Genomic DNA, 20,123 nt, shown 5'->3' with positions numbered 1-20,123 from the left:
CCAATAACACCTGTTCAGGGTGTGTTTATGTATTAGACCAATGTCTAAATGAATATTGTTATCAATTTACATGAAGCCTCAGGATGTTATAAACACCTTCAACAAGTACAACCCAGGACATATTTCTCATGGTACAGTTATTGACATTTGGTCTATAAAAATTTCACACTGTTTAATTGAGCCTCTCAATTGAAATGATTTGAGGTCACAATGATCTGTTTACAAGAAATGTTTCAGCATATAGTCTAACCTCCCTTGTCCTAACCTCTATAATCTTGGCACCGCTATTGCCTGGACAGCCTAATTTGGTTATGTGCCTTGTATTTGATTCATCAGGATGAAGTTTTTTTGTTTTTTATATGTGAAATCACAAGTAGGGTGCTGAAACATAACTGGCCTGAAGGGTAGGCAAGGCAGGCAAATGCCCAAGGCACCGGAGCTAAGGTGGCCCGCAAAAGCTCTCAAAGCAACACTTTAGTGCTTAAATTACAAACTCAATATATAACACTAGGTATCTCATACTTTTTCTTCGGCCATAATCACATTTTAGTGTGGTTGGAGATAGTATACACTGGAGAAATAGCAATATTCATAGACATAGATGGCAGCTATAGACTAGCTAGTGTCACATCAAATCCCATGCGTACGATATTCTTTACACAACAAGCATATAAATGTATGTTATGTATAGCCCAATGTGGCTGAAACGTTGTTTTGTAGGAATGTGGTTAACAACACTTACTCTGGGGTAAGGGGGGCGCACAGTTTAAATTGCCTGGGGTTTCAAAATCTCTAAGGCTGGCCCAGCCAACATATTGCTCTAAACCTGTTTAGTGATTTGTTTTATTCTACTACGTACTACTTGCATGAAATGTCGTTTCACACTCTTATTTTTGTAATGGTACTCTAAAGTTTTTGTAACAGCAATTTTAAATATATCAACCCATAGGTGTTAATTTCTCTAATATGTATTTTGGTAGGTAGGTAGGACTAACAGTGGGTATTACTGCATACAGCAGGTATATATGTGTGGTACATGTTCTATTGTCTCTGTGTGTTTACAGCACGCCTAATACATTTCCACAAAAACAATTTAGAACTGTCACTGTAGTGCTGACCACACAAGTTGGACAGCCCTATACACAGTAGGTGTGTATTAACACATCTGCTGAGTCATATCCCCAGACAAACAGGGAATAGTGGCAAATATTTAGTATGAACTATGTAGTGGAATCTGCTGAGTCATATCCCCAGACAAACAGGGAATAGTGGCTATATATGTAGTGGATCGTGGACTTGGAAATAGTGTGAAAGACCTGTAAAAATTAAATATTGGTCTTGTTGGATGTATGTGAATGAACATTACAACATTATTAACATCAGGAAAGTTCATCACTCATCTATAACCACTCATCTACAACCCCCATTAAACAAATTGAGCTACATACATGTACACATAAACAAAACACAGTCATTTTAAACAGTTGTTATACACACGACATGTCTAAACAACTTCAACAACTCACACTGACATGTTAAGCAACTTAAAAAAAAAAAAAAGCTAAGCATCACAAAATAGATCTAGAAAGCAAAAATACATTTTATGTGCATAAGAGCATAAGTACTGCTTTTTTTTACAAGGGTACTTGTCTTATGAAGGAGTTGATGTTACAGTAGTTGAATTTGTAATACATTAACACATTCAGTGCAAACAGCTCAAAGACCAGGAAGTGCTACAAAATAATGAAGCAATAAAACACATAGCTTTGCCTGTGTGGGGTGATAGCACGTGTTAATGAAGATGTTACATTGATGACGTAGGTTTACCAAAGCTATATAAATGCTGCAAGTAACACAATGGGAGGTTTACTGTGTTGGTAAGATTTGTAAATATATATCATGATAGTAAACTTGTTCTACTGTAGCTCCCCAAAAGAACAGCTGCCACAACAATGTACAGGTAAATGGTGCTAGAGGATGTGTGTAACATTATGTTGATTATTCTGCATACAAAGTTTGCACACATAAAAATTTGTTCATTTGTCCTCAAGACTAAAACAGGTTCGAAAATGCTTATTGCTAACTTGTAGCTCATTGGATAAGACTTTAGCTCATATAATTTGTGGGTAATAACGTATAGGGTGCTATAAGAAACTCCAGTGTATATTTGCAGTCTGAGAAAATGCCAAAAAGTCATGTAACTGGGGTTTCTGGACAACACTAAAAAAAAGGCGTACATACTTTATTGGAAAATGCTGCACCCTATAGAGTATCATGGCCCTGCATAGCATAATAGCACTATAGCTGTTCGGATACTGTGTTTGTAACTTTAATAAGCAGACCTGTTGCAAGCCTTGTTATGATCATGCTAGTGTTTTAAAACATTTTAAAGCTGGGAGAGTTCACATACCGTACGGAGGGAAACTTTTGGAGGGAGAAATTTGAAATTGACACAGCACATGCATTCCTCATCATTCGACCAGCTACTGCCCCTGACAGTAATTGACAAAGAACGTATCGCATATGTGGGTGGAAAATAGGGCAGTTAATGAAATGTACGAGCACTATATACGCAGGAAAATTTTGTAGCACAAGTGTTGGCTTTACTTAAGTGGGTTTTACAATTTTATACGTAACATTGAAATGGTGACCGTTACTCTGCATGTCATCACCTAATTAAAGAAGCAAAATGTCTTGAATCATCAATATAATACACAGAGTATTCCAGGATACTAAGTATTCAAGACAGTGGCGACTGAGCAGCTGTGTCATTTAGGGATCCTCAGTACATACCTAGTATCCCAGGATACTAAGTATTTGAGACAGTGGTGACTGGGGCTGTAGTGTCCAACAGGACATCCCCAGAAACATAGGATAGTCAGTGTCTAGAAGGACACCCTCACGAGTCAGAAACATATGGTAATGTGTGTCAGTACTAGACAGACAAGCATAACAGTGACACTTAAAGCATTGGGAGACTATACAGTGACACTTAAATCACACAAAAATTTTAAGTGTACTAGAAAAGAGTAACACCAGGAGCTCTATAAGCTCCTGGTAACACATAAGTTCTTTAGTGAGAAAGGAGACACTGTGGCTACTCAGGGCACAGTCTCTATAACAATAATTGAGTTGGTGGCTGGTGCAAGCTATATAATAGTTTTAAGGTGTGAATAATGTCAGTTGTTCTAATAAAAAGAGTTGGGTTTTCCATAGTGACACATAAATTAGTGGGTAATGAATACTGTACAATGACCTCTGTTTTATTTTTATGTTTTAGACAGTACAGCCACAACCTTAACAGACGCAACTATACCAATCCAATGCTCGGGTATGTGTTGCTGTGTATATATGTCACATGTGTGTACATATATATGTCACATGTGTGTAGATTAGAGCTCAGTAGTATTGAAATTTGAATACACAGTCAGTAGAAAGTTCCGGTAAATAAATAATTATTAAAATTCCATAGCAACTTGTTGAAAGCATTTCTGGTCGATCTGAAAGCTTGTTTGGGTTTAGCTTCACCTAACCAATACTGCCTGGTTGTCATTAGGGGAAGTTGAGGCTGATTTTTGGGTGATATTATTTCGTGGGCCACGCCTACCCCTTTGTGGTCCCTACTATACACTACCATCATAGTGTATGATAGAATAGATGTAACCATAGCTCCCTGACATAGAGTGCTACAGGACTAAAGGGTGTTACATTGCATCATTTTCATTTTTGAGATGATACTGTGTGATATTAGGCCCAATAAATTATGCAATATTAGTCAAGCTTGAAAGTACATGCACGCATACCGCATCTGAAATGGCGCCGCGCGCTCCAATTATCGTCTGAAAAGTGAAGTATCCATTACGCTTCGTTGTTGGCTGTGTTCAACCCATTACACAATAGTACGAACCAATAACTGTTAGACAAGCATCTCTGCTATCAAAATAGCCACTATGAAAATTACGAACTATTTCCATTACGTGAAGGGAAGCCATCACATGCTATCGCCAAATTGACACTTTCAGGGCTCAACCCAGAATATAAACCTAGAGGTAGGGACCCGCCGATTATGCTCATAATTTTACCTATTATGCTATGCTGCACTGCTCAAAAATTTACCTATTATGCTTAAATTTATGCTCAATACTTACCTATTATGCTCAAATTATGCCCAATTATTCATGCCTCAGTTCTCATACTCTACTAATAATCTCCAGTTTATGGATAAATAATAAGTGGCTGAAGTACAAACTTACTTGTCAAAATGCATATCACAGAAAAGATCGATATACTCTAATAGAACAGTCAGCTATGTGATTGTTCTATTAGAGTTACTGACTGTTCTATTAGAGTATATCGATCTTGTGATAGCTATTTTAATAAGCAAGAATTCGTACTATTACACAAATATTCTACCTATTATGCTAGCATTATGCTCAATGCTTTCAGGCACCTATTATGCTCATAATTATGCCAGCATAATCGGCGGGTCCCTATGCAAAGCGTAAGATTTCTAGTGGGGTCTGGAATTATCTCTCCAAAGGAAATTTTGAAGAAATTATAAGCTTTTGGGATTGAATGTGATGGCACTTTAACTTAAAGTTGTTTTATTGAAAATTCATATACGTATATACAGTACTGAGCTAGAAAACAGAATTAGTGTACGTAGTAGCTATAAGGTCGTCTGAAGTACAAGCAATAGGCACTGCTGGTGTGAGGTATACAGGTGCTTCTGTTTTCGGTTTAAACAACTAAAATTAATACTGATTCTCCTAACTCTACTATGATATATATCCTAGTCAGATACTCTTTGTAGATGAATGATCAAGTAGAGTGTTTTATAATTATACTAATCTTAAAGTAGTGACTACTCTATTACAGTATCTCAATTTTAATGCAGACGAAACTCAAAAAACCATCTATTTTCCCATGTTCCCCTTGTAATATTATGTCATGGGTAGGGACAGGATTGGATTATTCACAATCTTTAACTGCACAATAATCTTTGAAATAATTAGAGCCTAGATATGTATACGATGATCATGAGTATAACACTATGAAATTTTTTGAAGGAAGATGGGCTGTGGGAATCTGCCTCTGACAGGCATACAACTCAGTGCTGACAGCATTGGTAGGTTTCAGTATGGTCACTACACCCCTACCCCAAAATTATTATAATAAGCATTGCAAATGATTTATAACCAAAGGTGCAGGTATAGTAAGTACCATACATCAAAGAGTCATACTTCCACAGCTGGAATCCTTCCTAGAAATTTATTTCATTTTTTATACTCCCTTCTATGCAGCCCCTGCCAGTGCTGCTGCAGTCTAGCATATGCATGGAGGTAGACTGTGAGCAATCAGTAGCGGGGCTAGTTAATTTAGACAAGTTGACAACCTCTTCTTTCTTCAAATTTCAAGAGGAACATTATAAACTGGCTTATTTAAATTATTAATTATGAGCTTTCACTCACAGAGAAATGCCACACTTTTGACCAAACTCCTCTTCACACATGCAGCTTAGAAACATATAAAATATGTGTATCCTTTTCCTTCAAGGGTAGGTAACAAGTACACTATATTATTCTGTACCTTTTGTAAACCCAGATTGTTATATTAGCACAGAAGCTTTAAGAAGAAGTTTGTCTTTGAAGATGTACATGATAGAATTGTAAATCTGGAGGAGTGTTTTTTAATAGTGTTGCAATAGATACGGCAATACCACGATCTGTTGTACTTAAGGTTGTAACTTTGAAGCATGTTTTGTAGTGTTGCCATGGATACTGCAATACCATGGTCAATTGTTACCATTGATACATCAGAATCCATTTCATAGTGTTGCCATGGTTACCACAAGAGTATAATTTATTATGTCATAGTGTTACCATGGTTACCACAAGTGTCTATTATGTTAAATGACAGTTTGTATAATATTTTCCCTTTAGTAAGCACATACTATGCAATTGCATGCATTGGGTTTTACGTCAATTACTTTGCATAAAATCTTTCCATTAAGTACACAAAGACATCAGCATAAAACCTTCCCTTTATAAACATAAAATCTTCCCTTTATAAACAAAAAAAAACATCCACGTAAAATCTTTCCTTTATAAACAAAGACAAGTTACCCCTATAATATGCCAAAAAAGTATGTATGACTGGAAATACTAGACTAGCAGCAAATTTCTTCCATCTCTTCTAGTGAAAATGATGCGAAATACCTTAAATTTGACCAGTTTTTCACCGTCGTAATTTGCAATTTTATAATTCTTTTGGGCCAAAACTCTCTCAAGCTTATAGAGGTTGTCCACTCTTACTATGGAGTATATATAGTTTAATATAATTAAGTAATGTTTGGTGGTGGCGTCGCACACATTGCTGATCAGCAGGAAAAAAAGAAGACGTTTTGTGATATGGAGCACAGCAGACTTGCAGGAAATACTACAACATTTAATTTACTGCAGCAATTACCTCCAAGTCAAGTATACCTGTGTGTAGAATATGGTGTGGATTGAAGTTTTTTGACCATCTGGCTGAGACCAGCCCCGCCTGATTTACCATGCAAAAAATTCTCCACAATCCAACAAATACTGTAGTCTCATGCAAATTAATACCTTTAGGTATGCTGAAGTATAGAAATGATTGCTCAGAGCAAGTATAAACTTGTAGCGATGGCTTGGTTACTGACAGTAAATTTTACAGTTAATTTATTGTGCAAAACTAAAACTCTTGTAATGAAAGTTTTACGGCACTCAGCATAATATTGCTGACTTGATATGATAATAAAACACTGTGAGCACAGTAAGATGATCATTTCTGTAGCAAGGATGGAGCCCAGAGGTCTTGAGTGCATGGCCATATCTGTATAGCTAGGTATGTACATGTGGGTCAGCATGCATAGTTATAATCATGCACACTTTTTCGGTAGTTAATTCAGATCTTACACAGCAAAAAATACCACATTTCCGGCGGTTATATCGGTACAGGAAATGTCAAGGAAATTTTCTGTTTGAATTTCTGACACATTTCCTGTACTTGTACATATCACCTTTCCAAGTGATTTCCAGTTTTGCAGGAAATGCCACTTTCAAAAATGTCAAGGAATATTTTGTTCATATTTCTGGCACATTTCCTGCTCTAATACATGCCACCTTTCCAGGAAATTTCCACTCATGCAGGAAATGTCACATTTCCTGGAACTGGAAATGTCAAGGAAAGTTTTTGGTTTACATTTCTGACACATTTCCTGAACTTCTACATATCACTCTTCCATCTAATTTCCAGTTGTGCAGGAAATTCCACAACCATATTTTGTCAAGGAGTTCTTTGTTCACATTTCTGGAACATTTCCTGTACTAGTGCATACCACCTGTCCAGGTGATTTCCAGTTATGCAGAAATTTCAAGGTAATTTGTTTACATTTCTGGTGCATTTTCTGTATTAGTACATATCACCTGTTACGGTAGTTTGCAGTTAGGCATGTAATATAAGTTTGACACATGCCACTTTTACTGTCATTGATTTGAAGTTACTATGGAATTTTAAATTTATATGGTTACACTTCAGCTCAAATTACTGTAGAATCTTGCAATAATTTTATTTTCAGTTTGTACTATGCAGTTTAACTGGTAGCTAAAGGTAGAATTATTACATGAATATATCTGCATCCACTGAAAATTCTATCGCACACTTCACAGTTTTTGTTGTCTTGCAGAATATAGAAATTAACCCGTGCACCAAACTTTAATCTCGTGATCAATATACCTATATATGTAATAACAAATTGTTACAGCTCAAAAAATGCTACATGCTGTTTGATATAATAGGTTTGCCACAATTTGTAAGTGCTAGTAATGGTTAAACAAACAAATGGGTGGCTTTCCAGACACTCTCTGTTGAGCCCCATTGGTAACCATGGCACAAAACAGAAAACAAGCAACCTTTGCATAATTACGTCACTTTGTATTATGAATTACACAGGATCACCATAAAATTAAATAATATTATAGGCTGTTATGTGTCATCTCACAATAAGCAAAAAATCATTTTATCGATGAGCTGGAACAATTTTCTATACACAGCGAACTGGGAAACTCATCTCCCATACATTTTCTACAGTACCTGTTGGAACTTCAGCACACACCTTTCTACTCTTACCAGAGGAGTACCACTATAACCAGGTCAACACATAATTATGTATACGAAACCAATGAAGCTACCATCCAGTAGCCACTACTGCTACTGGATCATAGCAGTAGTGGCTAGGATCCATTGTGCCACTACAACTACAATAAAAGTTCTGGGATAAATTTATAAAATTCTCACCAGCATACGTATATGTAGCTAACTCAACTCAGATATTTTACTATCAGCAGCCACAAACTATAGGATTGTCCGTTGAGAGACTATTGACAATGAGTCAATGAAGGGGACTGAACACCATTAGGAGCTATATTGGCTACAAGAAGTATATGTCTATTTAAGGTAGTATTCCCACACACTTTATCGTAGAAAAACGACTCTACATAATGTATGAGTTTGACACCACATCAAATGGGGTCGACATTGTGATGTGTGCTTTTGCTTTACATCTGATGCATAATTACTTACATAGAATGCACTTAAAAGATTTTGGTGTAGCTATTTGTCAATTTCCAGTTTGGCTCAGTGGGAATTGCACATGCTGTGTAGCCAAAGCTGATCATACATGCAAAATTCTGTATCGATTTCAGGGGCAGATCCAGGGGGGGTTCAAAGGGTTCCATGGAACCCCCCTTTTGAAAGAAGAGCCTCTCTTACTCGAGATACTCTAATAGAGAAGTCACAGTAGTCTTTTGAGGAGCAGTGTAGCAAGCTATGTGTATACAGTTATAAATAAGGAAATGTAGTTGGTGAGGGCATCTATGGTGAGGGGCAGCTATTGTCAGCAGGTAATGACCTTTTTTTTTTGATCTTCAACTTACAGCTAGACTGAAGTTACAATTTAAAGTGGAACCTTCCTTTTAAAAGTCTGGATCCTCCCCTGTAATTATATAATCAACTCCTTCATGTATTACAGTAGCTACTACGTGTTTCAGCATGTCTCGGGCACTGAGCCAGATTGCCAGTTGCTCACAGCACTAATCATCTGTGGGTACTGAAACCATCTCTGCCTCTGGATCCAGATTGCACTACTTGTCCTGAACAATTAAATTGATCAAATCTGATAAGTGTGAACCAAAGTGTAACCAAACAAGACTACCAAGCAGGGCTGGCTCTGGCAAAATAGGGGCGGGTGGGCCACCACAGTTGAGGGCATAGCAATTGTAGCATATTTTCAAGGGGGTCTGGGGGCAGGCCCCCCCTCCACCAGGAAAATTTTTGAAATCATCACTCAAGCCTGAGATGCAGCAATCTGAAAGCATTTTTAACGTAATTTAGTTGGGTGCTGACAGTTGCATGTTGCTCAACAGAATCTTTGAAGTAAGTCTGAGTGTACTGAAGGGCTGAAATAATATCAAGTAGCAAACTCTTACGTGCAATTGTATGGCTTCTCGTACGTTAGTCTGTGCACTAGAGTTTGAAACCATAGATTATAGCCCTCTATATAATCTATGGTATAGCTACGTATAATATTTAGCTAGCTGTACATAATATGAGGGAAGATACTCTCTTTCTCTTCTAGAGTAAAAGGTTGGGTGGGTCGCAAAGAGCAAGAATTTGAACCGATCTATTTTAATCTAAGCGCGCAACTTAATAGTTTTTTTCTGACAAAAGTTGAGGCGTTTGTTATGCTGCGCGGGAACATTAAAAATGGCGACGTTGGCAGGTGCTGGCAGAAAGTTGGAGAGAATCGAAGCGTTCTTCTGTGACATAGAGAAAGAGAAGACTCCGCAAGCAAGTAGTGAAATAAAAGAATGCCAGTGAAGCGGCCGTCTCGACTCGAGGGGTTCTGGACTCAAGTCACTACTCGCACATCACCCGCCTACCTTAACAGCTATAATTTTCCGTATGGGTATGTGAAAAGGAATGGTATTATTGCCACTGCTTCTAATGTGAGGAAACAAACAAGCTCTTCTTATTACAACTCGGTGCAGGAAAACAAGGTAGGCATCATTTAGAGTCGCCTAGTCCAGTACACAAATATTTATTATATCCAGGTTATCAAAATCGCACTCATCAATAGAGTAGTATGTCTGGAGATAAATATAGTGTTACTCGTCAGCAGAATGTATCACCAGATATATTAAGAGAATGGTAGCTTTGCCAAGATGGTGAACATCATTAAGACTATAGCACCTGTTGAAAAAGTCCATTGGACCTCAGGATGCCAACCTACAATTGAGTTTGAGCTGTTACTACTGAATGTCGTTGATGTGTCACCTGGTCTGTAGGTGAGGTTCTCTTGTGATTACAAGTCTTGTTTGTAATTATGTATTTGTTTGTAGTATGTGTTTATTCTGTGGTGTATCATTAAACAAGGCCACAAACAGACATCCTGTTCAAAATATGTGTAACCTTATATCCTACATTGCTCATATCTTGCCTACAGTAATTGTGCTAAGTAGTACCTTGAGTAGTATGTATGTATTCCCAGGTGCATTTGGATTGAACATAATACCACACAGTTCTTTACCATTATTTGTAACTTGATTTTAGAAAGCGGATCCAAATTATACACCAGGAGAAGTTAAACGACCACCTCTAGTGGGTAGCTACACTATCAAACTATCCGGCGATTTTGATGTTCAAAACTGGTTTCTTGAGGTTATGTTTTCTGGGTGCCCTGTCAGGCTCTAGTCACATTTTCTGGCTTTGACACGAGGACCTCGCTTCATGAGAATCAGTGGTGGATGGCCTTCAACAGCCAGCCAAAGATTTTGGTACTGATTCTGCTGTATTTCAGCCACTTAAGGAGCTAGTTTTCAAGAATAGCTGCCAACATGCTACTAATACTCCTAATGTATTTTGTGGAGTGGACTCACACTAAGTTAGAAACAGCTTCTTAACAATTATCCAGGAATTTCCTAGTTCTTGTACCACTGTAGACACTAATGTCAAGCTAAAACTACTGAAGCTGCTCTTCCTACAAAGTCACAAATATCGCACGTGCACTAATTTATTAGAATATTTACAAGACGTTATAATAGTGCATAAATAGTTAGATATAGGCTACACATAGCCTTTTCTACACAGTCTATATAGTGACAACATATTTTTAGATGTAAACTAGCTTAGCGGGCAGCATTAAGCGGATAGCGCAATACTAACAACATCGCTAAGTATTTACTTCTGGTCATTCACAGTAGCCTATCCACTAGTACTAAGCAGTAAAGCAGCAAAGGAATTAATCCTACGCAACTACAATAGCCTCCACCACTGCTAGTATACATGTTTTGTAAACATTCTATTAAATTAGTGCATTTGCGAACTCTGTAACTTTGTAGGAAGAGCAGCTTCAACAGTTTTAGCTTGATAATGGTGTTTCCAGTGGTACAGGAGCTAGATAATGCCTGGATAACTGTTAAGAAGCTGTTTAGTTCAGTGCATGAGTCCAGTCTGCGAGTCCAGTCTGCGAAATACATTAGGTCCTACTATTAATGTGTTTTCTATGCATAGTATTAATGTATTCAGTTTTCATATTTGTTGGCCCTGACCACAAACATTTTTCGTATGGTTACACTGGATCTGTTTTCAGTAATCTTGCATCGTTCAACTTTCTTAAATGTCCAAGAAAAATAGTTATATTGTAGTGTAGGTTGCATTTTTTTTGTTAATGTGTATTATACCGTGCATTCATTTACATTATACAATTTGCAGAAACTTCAATAAAGTGGAGCAGCTGTAATATGTCGAACTTAAGGGCAAGGTGGAAATAGCTATCAATCAAGAAGATATTAAGTGACATCGATACACCAAGAGAGCAGAGAGACATCTAGCAAGGAGTGACACGATGAGCTAATGAAAGTTAAAACTCAAGCTTAAGGAGTAAACATGCTGATATGATGATAAAGATGGTAGTCAATTAAACAGGTTCAGCCCAGGTGATCACACTTTGTCCCAAGCAAAAGAAATTTCGTGATGGGTCACAAAATCTGATATATGGTACTGTACTACGTGACTAACTTGTAGCTATACTATACCCTTGTAACTGTGTACATGTGTATAATGTAATACCATGTAGATATTATTGTTTACAGTTTTTACCGCATGTATAAGTTTCATTAATACTGTATAAGAAATGTATTTGAAATTTCATTAATACTGTATAGATGACATCTGTTGGAAATGTCATAGATATTGTATAAGGGAAATCTGTAGGAAATTTCATAGATATTGTATAGGGGAAATCTAGGAAATTTCATAGATATTGTATAGAGGAAATCTACAGGAAATTTCATAGATATCGTATAGGGGAAATCTATAGGAAATTCCATAGATACTGTATAGGGGAAGTGTATTGGAAATTTCATAAATACCTTATAGAAGAAATCTGTAGGAAATTTCATATGTCCAGTGCAGGAAATCTGCAGGAAATTGTGCCTATCATGTAGTAGGAAATGTACAGGAAATTTGCAAATTTCCTGTACATTTCCATCTCCCGGATATGTGCTGGAAATGTCACCTGTCCTGTAAATTTCCTGCACATATCCTGCTACAGGAAATGCCACATTTTTTCCTGTGTTATAATTATCTGATCATCTATTTTCATCTCATATTTAGATGCAGTAGCATGCAAGGTCTGGTGGTGTACTCCCCAGAAAAGTTTTTACATGCCTTGAAATCACATCTACATGGAAAAAAAATTATCATACCTTGAAATCACATGGTGCACAAGAATAGTGGTATACAAATACTAATACAAATACTGTATCTGGCATATGGTGCACTTATCGCCTACACTTGAAAATAAACTAGCGAACATTTAATCTCTAATTCATTCTCCAATGAGCCTTATCCGCAATTACATCACAACGCGAAAATAACGCAAAAATGGCGAAAAGTGTGGGGGCCAAGTGGGATACTTTGTATGGAAGGGATAACGTTTTGAGATGTTCCACGTGAAGAAAGCATGAGAAAACTCTGGTGAGGCTTATTAACTATCTTACTATGTAGGGGCACGCATTTTCGTACTTCTCGAGTAGTCCTACGGTCTGCTTTTGGTTTCTTCCCAATGCCTCTCTGTACAAAAGGCCCCCACACTTTTCGCCATTTTTGCGTTGTGACGTAATTGCGGATAAGGCTCATAGGGATTAAATGTTCAATCGTCTATCTGCAGGTGTAGGCGACCCTACTGTTTTTGATCCCAGTAAAAATACTACTTGTAAAATAGATGTTTTGGGAAATAGTGAGTGAAATAGGAAGCACTTTCACTCTACCACTCGAGTTGCTTTGGTTGAAGTGAATCATGCATGTGTTAAAGGATATAATTTCATATTTGTATTAACTGTATTATTGAGTCATTATTAATTAGCAACAGCCACCAGGGATTATTGCTACAGATTTGCATTGTATATAACAAGTGATATCACATGAATGCAAGTTTTTTAAACTTATTAATTAATGAAATAAGCAATAATAGAAAAATGTCATGTTTGCAATTACATTATGTAATAAAAATGTCATAATTGTAATTATATTGTGTGTGCATATGTAGTGGAGACATGTGCAAGTAATATGAGGTCAGCTAACTTGTGTAAATAAAGGTAGTTGTTACTTATACATTATTCCTTCTTTATCAACATAAATGCACAAGTAGCCATCCTTCACAAAACGACGAGCCAACTCCGGTGGCCTCTCAGTTGTTTTGATGATGTCTTTTTTGCCATATACCCACTCCTGTATTTGTTCAGTGCACTCCTCTACTTTAGGTCGGTTGTATTCATCATCTGCAGGGATGTAGTAAATTTAGACTTTCACCTAATAGATGAGTGAGCTTTAACCCTTAAACTCGCATAATCCAGAAAACTGGATTTAAACTTAATAAACATGCATACTTTGTACAAAACACTGTAGCTTTTGAAGCGTCCATCCTATGGCTATGCAATTTATGTCATTCTACTTGTGATGTAGCAAGGATTAAAATGATACCTAGGGTTTTACCCTAACGCTAAATGGTGAGGCCAAAACTAGCCGTGAAAATAACTTTTCAGTAAGGAAACACGCAGCCCTTTACATACCTTTATAAAATGGTCGATAACTTGATGATAGTTGATCCTATTATTTTGCAACAATTTCCATTCAATTATTCGTGAAATTTTGCATCAAACCATATATGACTTACGTGAGCAAACCCACAATTGAAATTAAACATCTGGCAAGAATTTAGAAACACGGAGACGCGACTCGTCACTGTTCACCACTTCATAACAAGTAAGCCACTGTAGTTACAGTGTTTATTTAACCTTCTCCAAGTAGCCCAGTAAACACACTTTTAATCTATGTGTATTTGTAGGCTGTAAGAATTAAGTTACCCCACCTAGTGTTGCTATGCGTACCCACATTGTGTAAGCACGCATTTCCGAAAAGTTCTTTGCGGGTTTAAGGGTTAAGTATATATACCAGTTGGATTGAACAATACACCCTTAGCCTTCAGACCATCAGCAAATCCCTCACAACTATTCACATACACGCACACATGCACACACACACAAATACACAAATACACACACACACAAATACACACACACACAAATACACACACACACACACACACACACACACACACACACACACACACACACACACACACACACACACACACACACACACACACACACACACACACACACACACACACACACACACACACACACATGCACACCACACACTATTGGTAAAAAAGGAAGATAGTAAAATACAGTTATGTATACCTGGTCTTTCAGCCATGCTGTCAAAGAATACCCACTTATCTCCTTCAGACCCCATAATCCTTGTAAAACAAACATAATGGCTAGTCTCTATACAGAGAACAGAAAGAAGTTGCAGTGTTCCAGAAGTAAAGTTTTGGCACTTTTGCTTGTTCCATGGTTTATGGGTCTGTCTTATGCCATGACTGTGCCAGTTCTTAGAGCAATGGTCACAGAAAAAACACCACATTTTATCTTGTGCAAAATCTTTTTCAGCTGAACAATCTTCACAAACTACACTGCCAGGTTTTCCACAAACTAAACATGGTTGTACTAAACAAAATGCATAAAGTGAAAAAAAAGAAATACATTCAAGTAACTTACAGATGTTGCAAACAGGATTAACATCCATCTCCAGGGAAGGAACGACTTTTTCAAACACCTTGAACTGCTTCCCATAGCGAGGAATTTGTAACAGCAGTCTTGTTGGATACTGTGATATGTCAACATGACAATTATATCAATAGAAGGTCTACTATCTTGATTGTAAAATTATCTGTATTTGTACATACCCTTTGTAAGAGGTGTTGCATAGTACATAAAGGTAATAATGGATACTATTTGCAAATATACTACTGGAAAGAATTTAGAGGTCAAGGGTGACAAATGTAATTATTGCGAATGGAAAATTTTTAGCAGGAAAACACTAAAATTGTTAATGATCAAAATAATGAGTGTACCTTTACTGTACACCTGACAGCACACCTCAAACCTGCAAGCATACTGCAGGCTAGATTTTTTTCACTGTTCAACGTTGCTTTGGCCCGAGAGGTGCCTTTTGGCATACCGCAGACATTCTTCATGGACTTACCAGTGTCCTTCTTTGTGTCCCATTCATCTTTGCTGACAGTAAAAGGTGTCGATTTGGCAGTAGCACATGATGACTTCCTTTTGTAACAGAAATCATCCGTTTTTTTCATACTGGCTACTTTGATTGCAGAGGTGCTTTTCGAACAGTCACTGATTCGTACTGCTGTGTAAAGGGTTGAACATAGCTGACAACGAAGAGTAATGGATACTTCACTTCTCAGACAATAATTGATATCTGGGATGCACTGTGCCATTTCTTTCTTTGATGCAGTGTGCATGGGGTCACGAGTCATAATAATTATTTACAAAAAAAGTTGACAAGTACACAAAAATTTTTGGAATTTTTAACTTGAATAGGGACCATGCATAGCACATCGATAAAAAGTACTGAAACACGCTGGAGTAGTGCACGATATTAAATCACAGTAAAACAATAAGAAGTGTTATATCCCTACTGTGCATTTCCGTTATGGTATCTTGAATCAGAATCAGTTTGCACATACAGGTATTTTCAAATAACAAAACAATTATTGTAGCAACATAGCAAGAGGTCAGAAATAGAAAGTGATAATATCACTAATTCTTTTGTTAACAACAAGGCTATTGCGCTTTGTACATTGTACTTTGTGTGGGAGGATCAAAGTGATGCTACGTAGTGTACGGTTCATACAGTACTTATTTAATAGTTATACCATGGCCACGAGGGATTTGCCTGATATATATGTCCAAGCCCGAGGGAGCGGGCATATATATATCAGGCAAATCCCGAGTGGCCATGGTATAAATAATATATACCACTCTGGTATGCTCACCTAATAGATGAAGGAAGTCAAACCTGCATTCACCACATTACTTTTATAAAAAGGTTTGCAAACATCGATTGTGGATTTAAATTTGTGGGCACAAAAATGAAATGATTGTGGGTTTCACTGGTTGTAGTAATACCATTTTAAACCAAATAACCACATTGTGGAATGAATAAAGCAAGCTAAGGTGCTAAAATAAACACATAGACATATAAGTTGTGAATGTTTGAGGCATCTTTTCATGCAGTTGAAATGTACTCTGTAGAAAAACAATTCCCACATTACAAAAATGATTATTTAGTGATGCTTAGTAACTGAACTATGCAATGCTGATTCACTCAATTCTTTTTGCTTCACAACAATGCCTTTAACTAAACCAACATGTTTAACTCAAACCCACAATACAAAACTTTAAGCAGCTCTAATTCAAACCCACAATGCAAAACTTTAAGCATCTCTATTGTCTATATGAACAATCAAAGGGAACTAATGCTTTGTAGTTGCCTCAGCATCAAAGGCAGTTGTGGTCAGGGCTATATCATGATATCGCCCTAACCACAGGGCAGTATATAGATATCGTCCTGTGGTCAGGGAAATATGTGATATATAACCCTGTGGTTTCCTTTGATCTGAGGTGTCAAAGTGGTATATTAGCTGCATAACTGTACTGTATGAGTCATACAGAACAGTTATGCAGGTAATTGGGCAAATATACAGTACAGTTATGCACTTAATTGGGCAAATACAGCACATTTGCGCACATAATTGGGCAAATATACAGTACAGTTATGCACTTAATTGGGCAAATACAGCACATTTGCGCACATATAGTACAGTTATGTGAATTTATTTATGGAATGTTACGAAAACAACACACTGTAAATCGCTAAAACCAGCCAAACTAATCCTACCAGTTCGTTCTACGACTAGAAATAGACTGTATATACACTTACTGATCGTCTGAACATGACGCTATTTAAACACAACTCCACTAAGACAGCACGATTGATCATGTGCATGACATTGTAAATTGCTAAAACTAGCCAAACTAATCCTATTAGTTCTACTAGAAATAGATTACATAAACAGTTACTGATATCCTGATCACCAAAAATTGCAGTGGTTGGAGTACTAGAGAAAATTGCTCCAAGCCAGACAACCAGGAAGTACAATATAACACTTAAAGCACCACCATGCTTGTGTGTATGAAAAATACAGCACTCAGGGGTGTCTCGAGGCAAATACAGCACTCGACTTCGTCTTGTGCTGTATTAGTCTCTCGACACACCTCCTTGTGCTGTATTTTCCATACACACGTGCAACGGTGCTTTAACTATAGCAAACGGCACTGATCAGCCTCATTTTAGGTGAGTGTCTTAGTATGGACACTTCAACAACTAATTGTCTCTAGTATCAAGTTGAAAGCTTGTTGTACCTCCATGAGCTGAGGCATTACGCAATGGGGGAAGTCATGCACACGAATTGTGGTGAGGATTGAAAGCTACATGTAAATAACTTACAGTAGTGGCCATGCATTATTATTTCAGGTGCGTGCTTTTTACTTTCTGATTTACTGCTGTGAGTCTTGATTTGTTTCAACTGTGCTGTATTTTCCCAATACATCACTGTTCAAACAGTAAACAGGTTGTTGACCAAAGCATGATGGCCATGACCAAAGCCAACAAACTATTGCATGCTTTGAAGTCATTCAACAATTATGACATATCTTACAGTACAATAGTACTGTATAGTAGGGGTTGGTAAGAAATCATATGGTTATATGGATTTTCGCATCTTAAAAATGGCCTTGCAATAAGTTTTACACGAAAAAACCAGCTGGAATGCATTAGTGCTGTTATAATGATGCTGTACCTTGGGTAAACGAAGTGAAAAGTCGAATGCTTCGATGTACAGTGAGTTTACAAAATTTGAAAATTCATCTGGATTTCGTCTACCTGCCTGCCTGCTGTAAGACCTGGTTGTGCTAGGTGTACGACTCTAGAAATTTCAGACAGCCAAGGTAATGATGGCGGATTCACGAATCTGTTATTCCGATTACGTTCTGTCCACTGCAACCATGCTGTTTGCTTTCACCATTCATTTGCTTCTTTGTTCTTCTCAAAGGATAATTAATAGTTGCGGCGCTTAATAGTTGTGGCATGCGCACAACAACCCAAACACATGATTTAACGAAGTGTAAATACGTGTGCGTAAGATGAGGGTGAACGGATGTAGTACCCAAGGAGTTGTCTCTAGCTAGCATTTATTAATGCTGGGTAGTCGTTTTATATAGTCTTAATTACCAGTTTAGCTTTTTTGTGAGGTAGCTAGCTAATTAGAGGTGTACCGATATACCGATACATATTGTATTGGTGGCCGATATAGACATTTCTACTATATCGGTGGGAGCTGATATTGCTGCTAAAAACCGATACGATACACCGATATACAACTGAACTATCTTGAGGACACTGTTCAATGATCAAGCCACATTATAAACTCTATTATTTAGCTAACAAGGGCGGGAAACAGTAGTTATCTTCCTTGTCTAAAAGCAGTACGCTATGTGAAGCCATCTAAGTGTGTGGATACTTACTGTTTTGTTGTCACAAAGCTTACCAATCATACAACAAACACTCATAGTGGTGGGCCTGGGGAAACAGCAATAAGATGAACCAAGAGAACAGTATAAAACAACCAGCCATCTCTACAAGGCATTAAAATGCAGAGTAATCCGGACTAATCTTGGCAGGGGCATGTATTAAAATATTTGTGGGTGCCTTATAGTCTGAGCTATCAATAGAGGCCACACCACCATAGGTAACCAAGCATAGCCAATAATCTTAAGACTGTCTTCAGTAGTTTCTTCAGTAGTTAAAATAAAGTTGAACATGGCATATGTGGTTCCTCAAATATAAATAGCTACACTTAGTTATATCGGTATATCGGATTGGTATCGGTGTTCAGACTCAGTATATCGGTTTATATCGGATCGGTTCAAAATTTGCCTATCGGTACACCTCTATAGCTAATAATGTCTTTGAGGGGCAGCAGGATTAGTGTTGTTCCAGTATCAGCCAGTTATTACAGTTCTAGTTAAAGTTTTGGAACCATAATCTTTAAAATTACAGTTCCAGTTCTAGTTCTGGAACCATGACCTTTAGAATTACAGTTCTAATTCCAGGTATGGAACCATAACCCATACAATTACAGTTCTAGCTCCAGTTTAGGAACTACGACATTTACTTCCATTTCTATAATAACACTTATTTTAACTTAAGTCCCCATTTGTTTTTTCAACTTTTGGTGGTTGGGCAAGGAGGCTACTATTTTCTATAACCGTTTGGCAGATCTTTTATCACAGAAGCACAGTGCGTCTTACAACCAGACACTCTCCTGGATGCACTGTGCTTTATCATTTTCACTATTATGTTCCGCTGTACTGGCCATTTGTGGGAGCAGAAAGCTGCAATAAACAGAGTTCCCTGCTGTCTCCACTCAACTACGTTTAGTGGCAATAAACAGAGTTCCCTGCTGTCTCCACTCAACTACGTTTAGTGGAGAGTCATATTCTTATTGATTAGAACAATTGTTATTCTGTTTTTATGTGTTGCTAAATCAT

At 37.4% G+C, this 20,123-nt stretch overlaps 1 protein-coding gene and 1 long non-coding RNA gene across 2 annotated transcripts in view; one reads left to right on the top strand and one right to left on the bottom strand.

Moving 5' to 3' along the window:
* Positions 1 to 9,729: 9,729 nt before the first annotated feature.
* Positions 9,730 to 12,204, top strand: LOC136263469 (uncharacterized). The gene is made up of 3 exons (XR_010704657.1): positions 9,730 to 10,082; positions 10,137 to 10,370; positions 11,797 to 12,204. It is a non-coding gene; the product is annotated as an uncharacterized lncRNA (long non-coding RNA).
* A 1,288-nt stretch (positions 12,205 to 13,492) lies between these two features.
* The window catches only part of LOC136264051 (ubiquitin carboxyl-terminal hydrolase CYLD-like), a 167,849-nt gene continuing 161,218 nt past the window's right edge, over positions 13,493 to 20,123 (bottom strand). The window contains exons 20-22 of the mRNA XM_066058733.1: positions 15,210 to 15,318; positions 14,850 to 15,158; positions 13,493 to 13,865 (exon numbers count right to left, since the gene is read on the bottom strand). Coding sequence (XP_065914805.1) covers positions 13,690 to 13,865; positions 14,850 to 15,158; positions 15,210 to 15,318 — 594 coding nt within the window. The 3' untranslated portion in view covers positions 13,493 to 13,689. The remainder of the gene's footprint in view (positions 13,866 to 14,849; positions 15,159 to 15,209; positions 15,319 to 20,123) is intronic.

Source organism: Dysidea avara, chromosome 8, assembly GCF_963678975.1.
Source record: "Dysidea avara chromosome 8, odDysAvar1.4, whole genome shotgun sequence".
Classification (NCBI taxonomy): domain Eukaryota; kingdom Metazoa; phylum Porifera; class Demospongiae; order Dictyoceratida; family Dysideidae; genus Dysidea; species Dysidea avara.
This window is presented reverse-complemented; position numbering and strand designations above follow the sequence as displayed.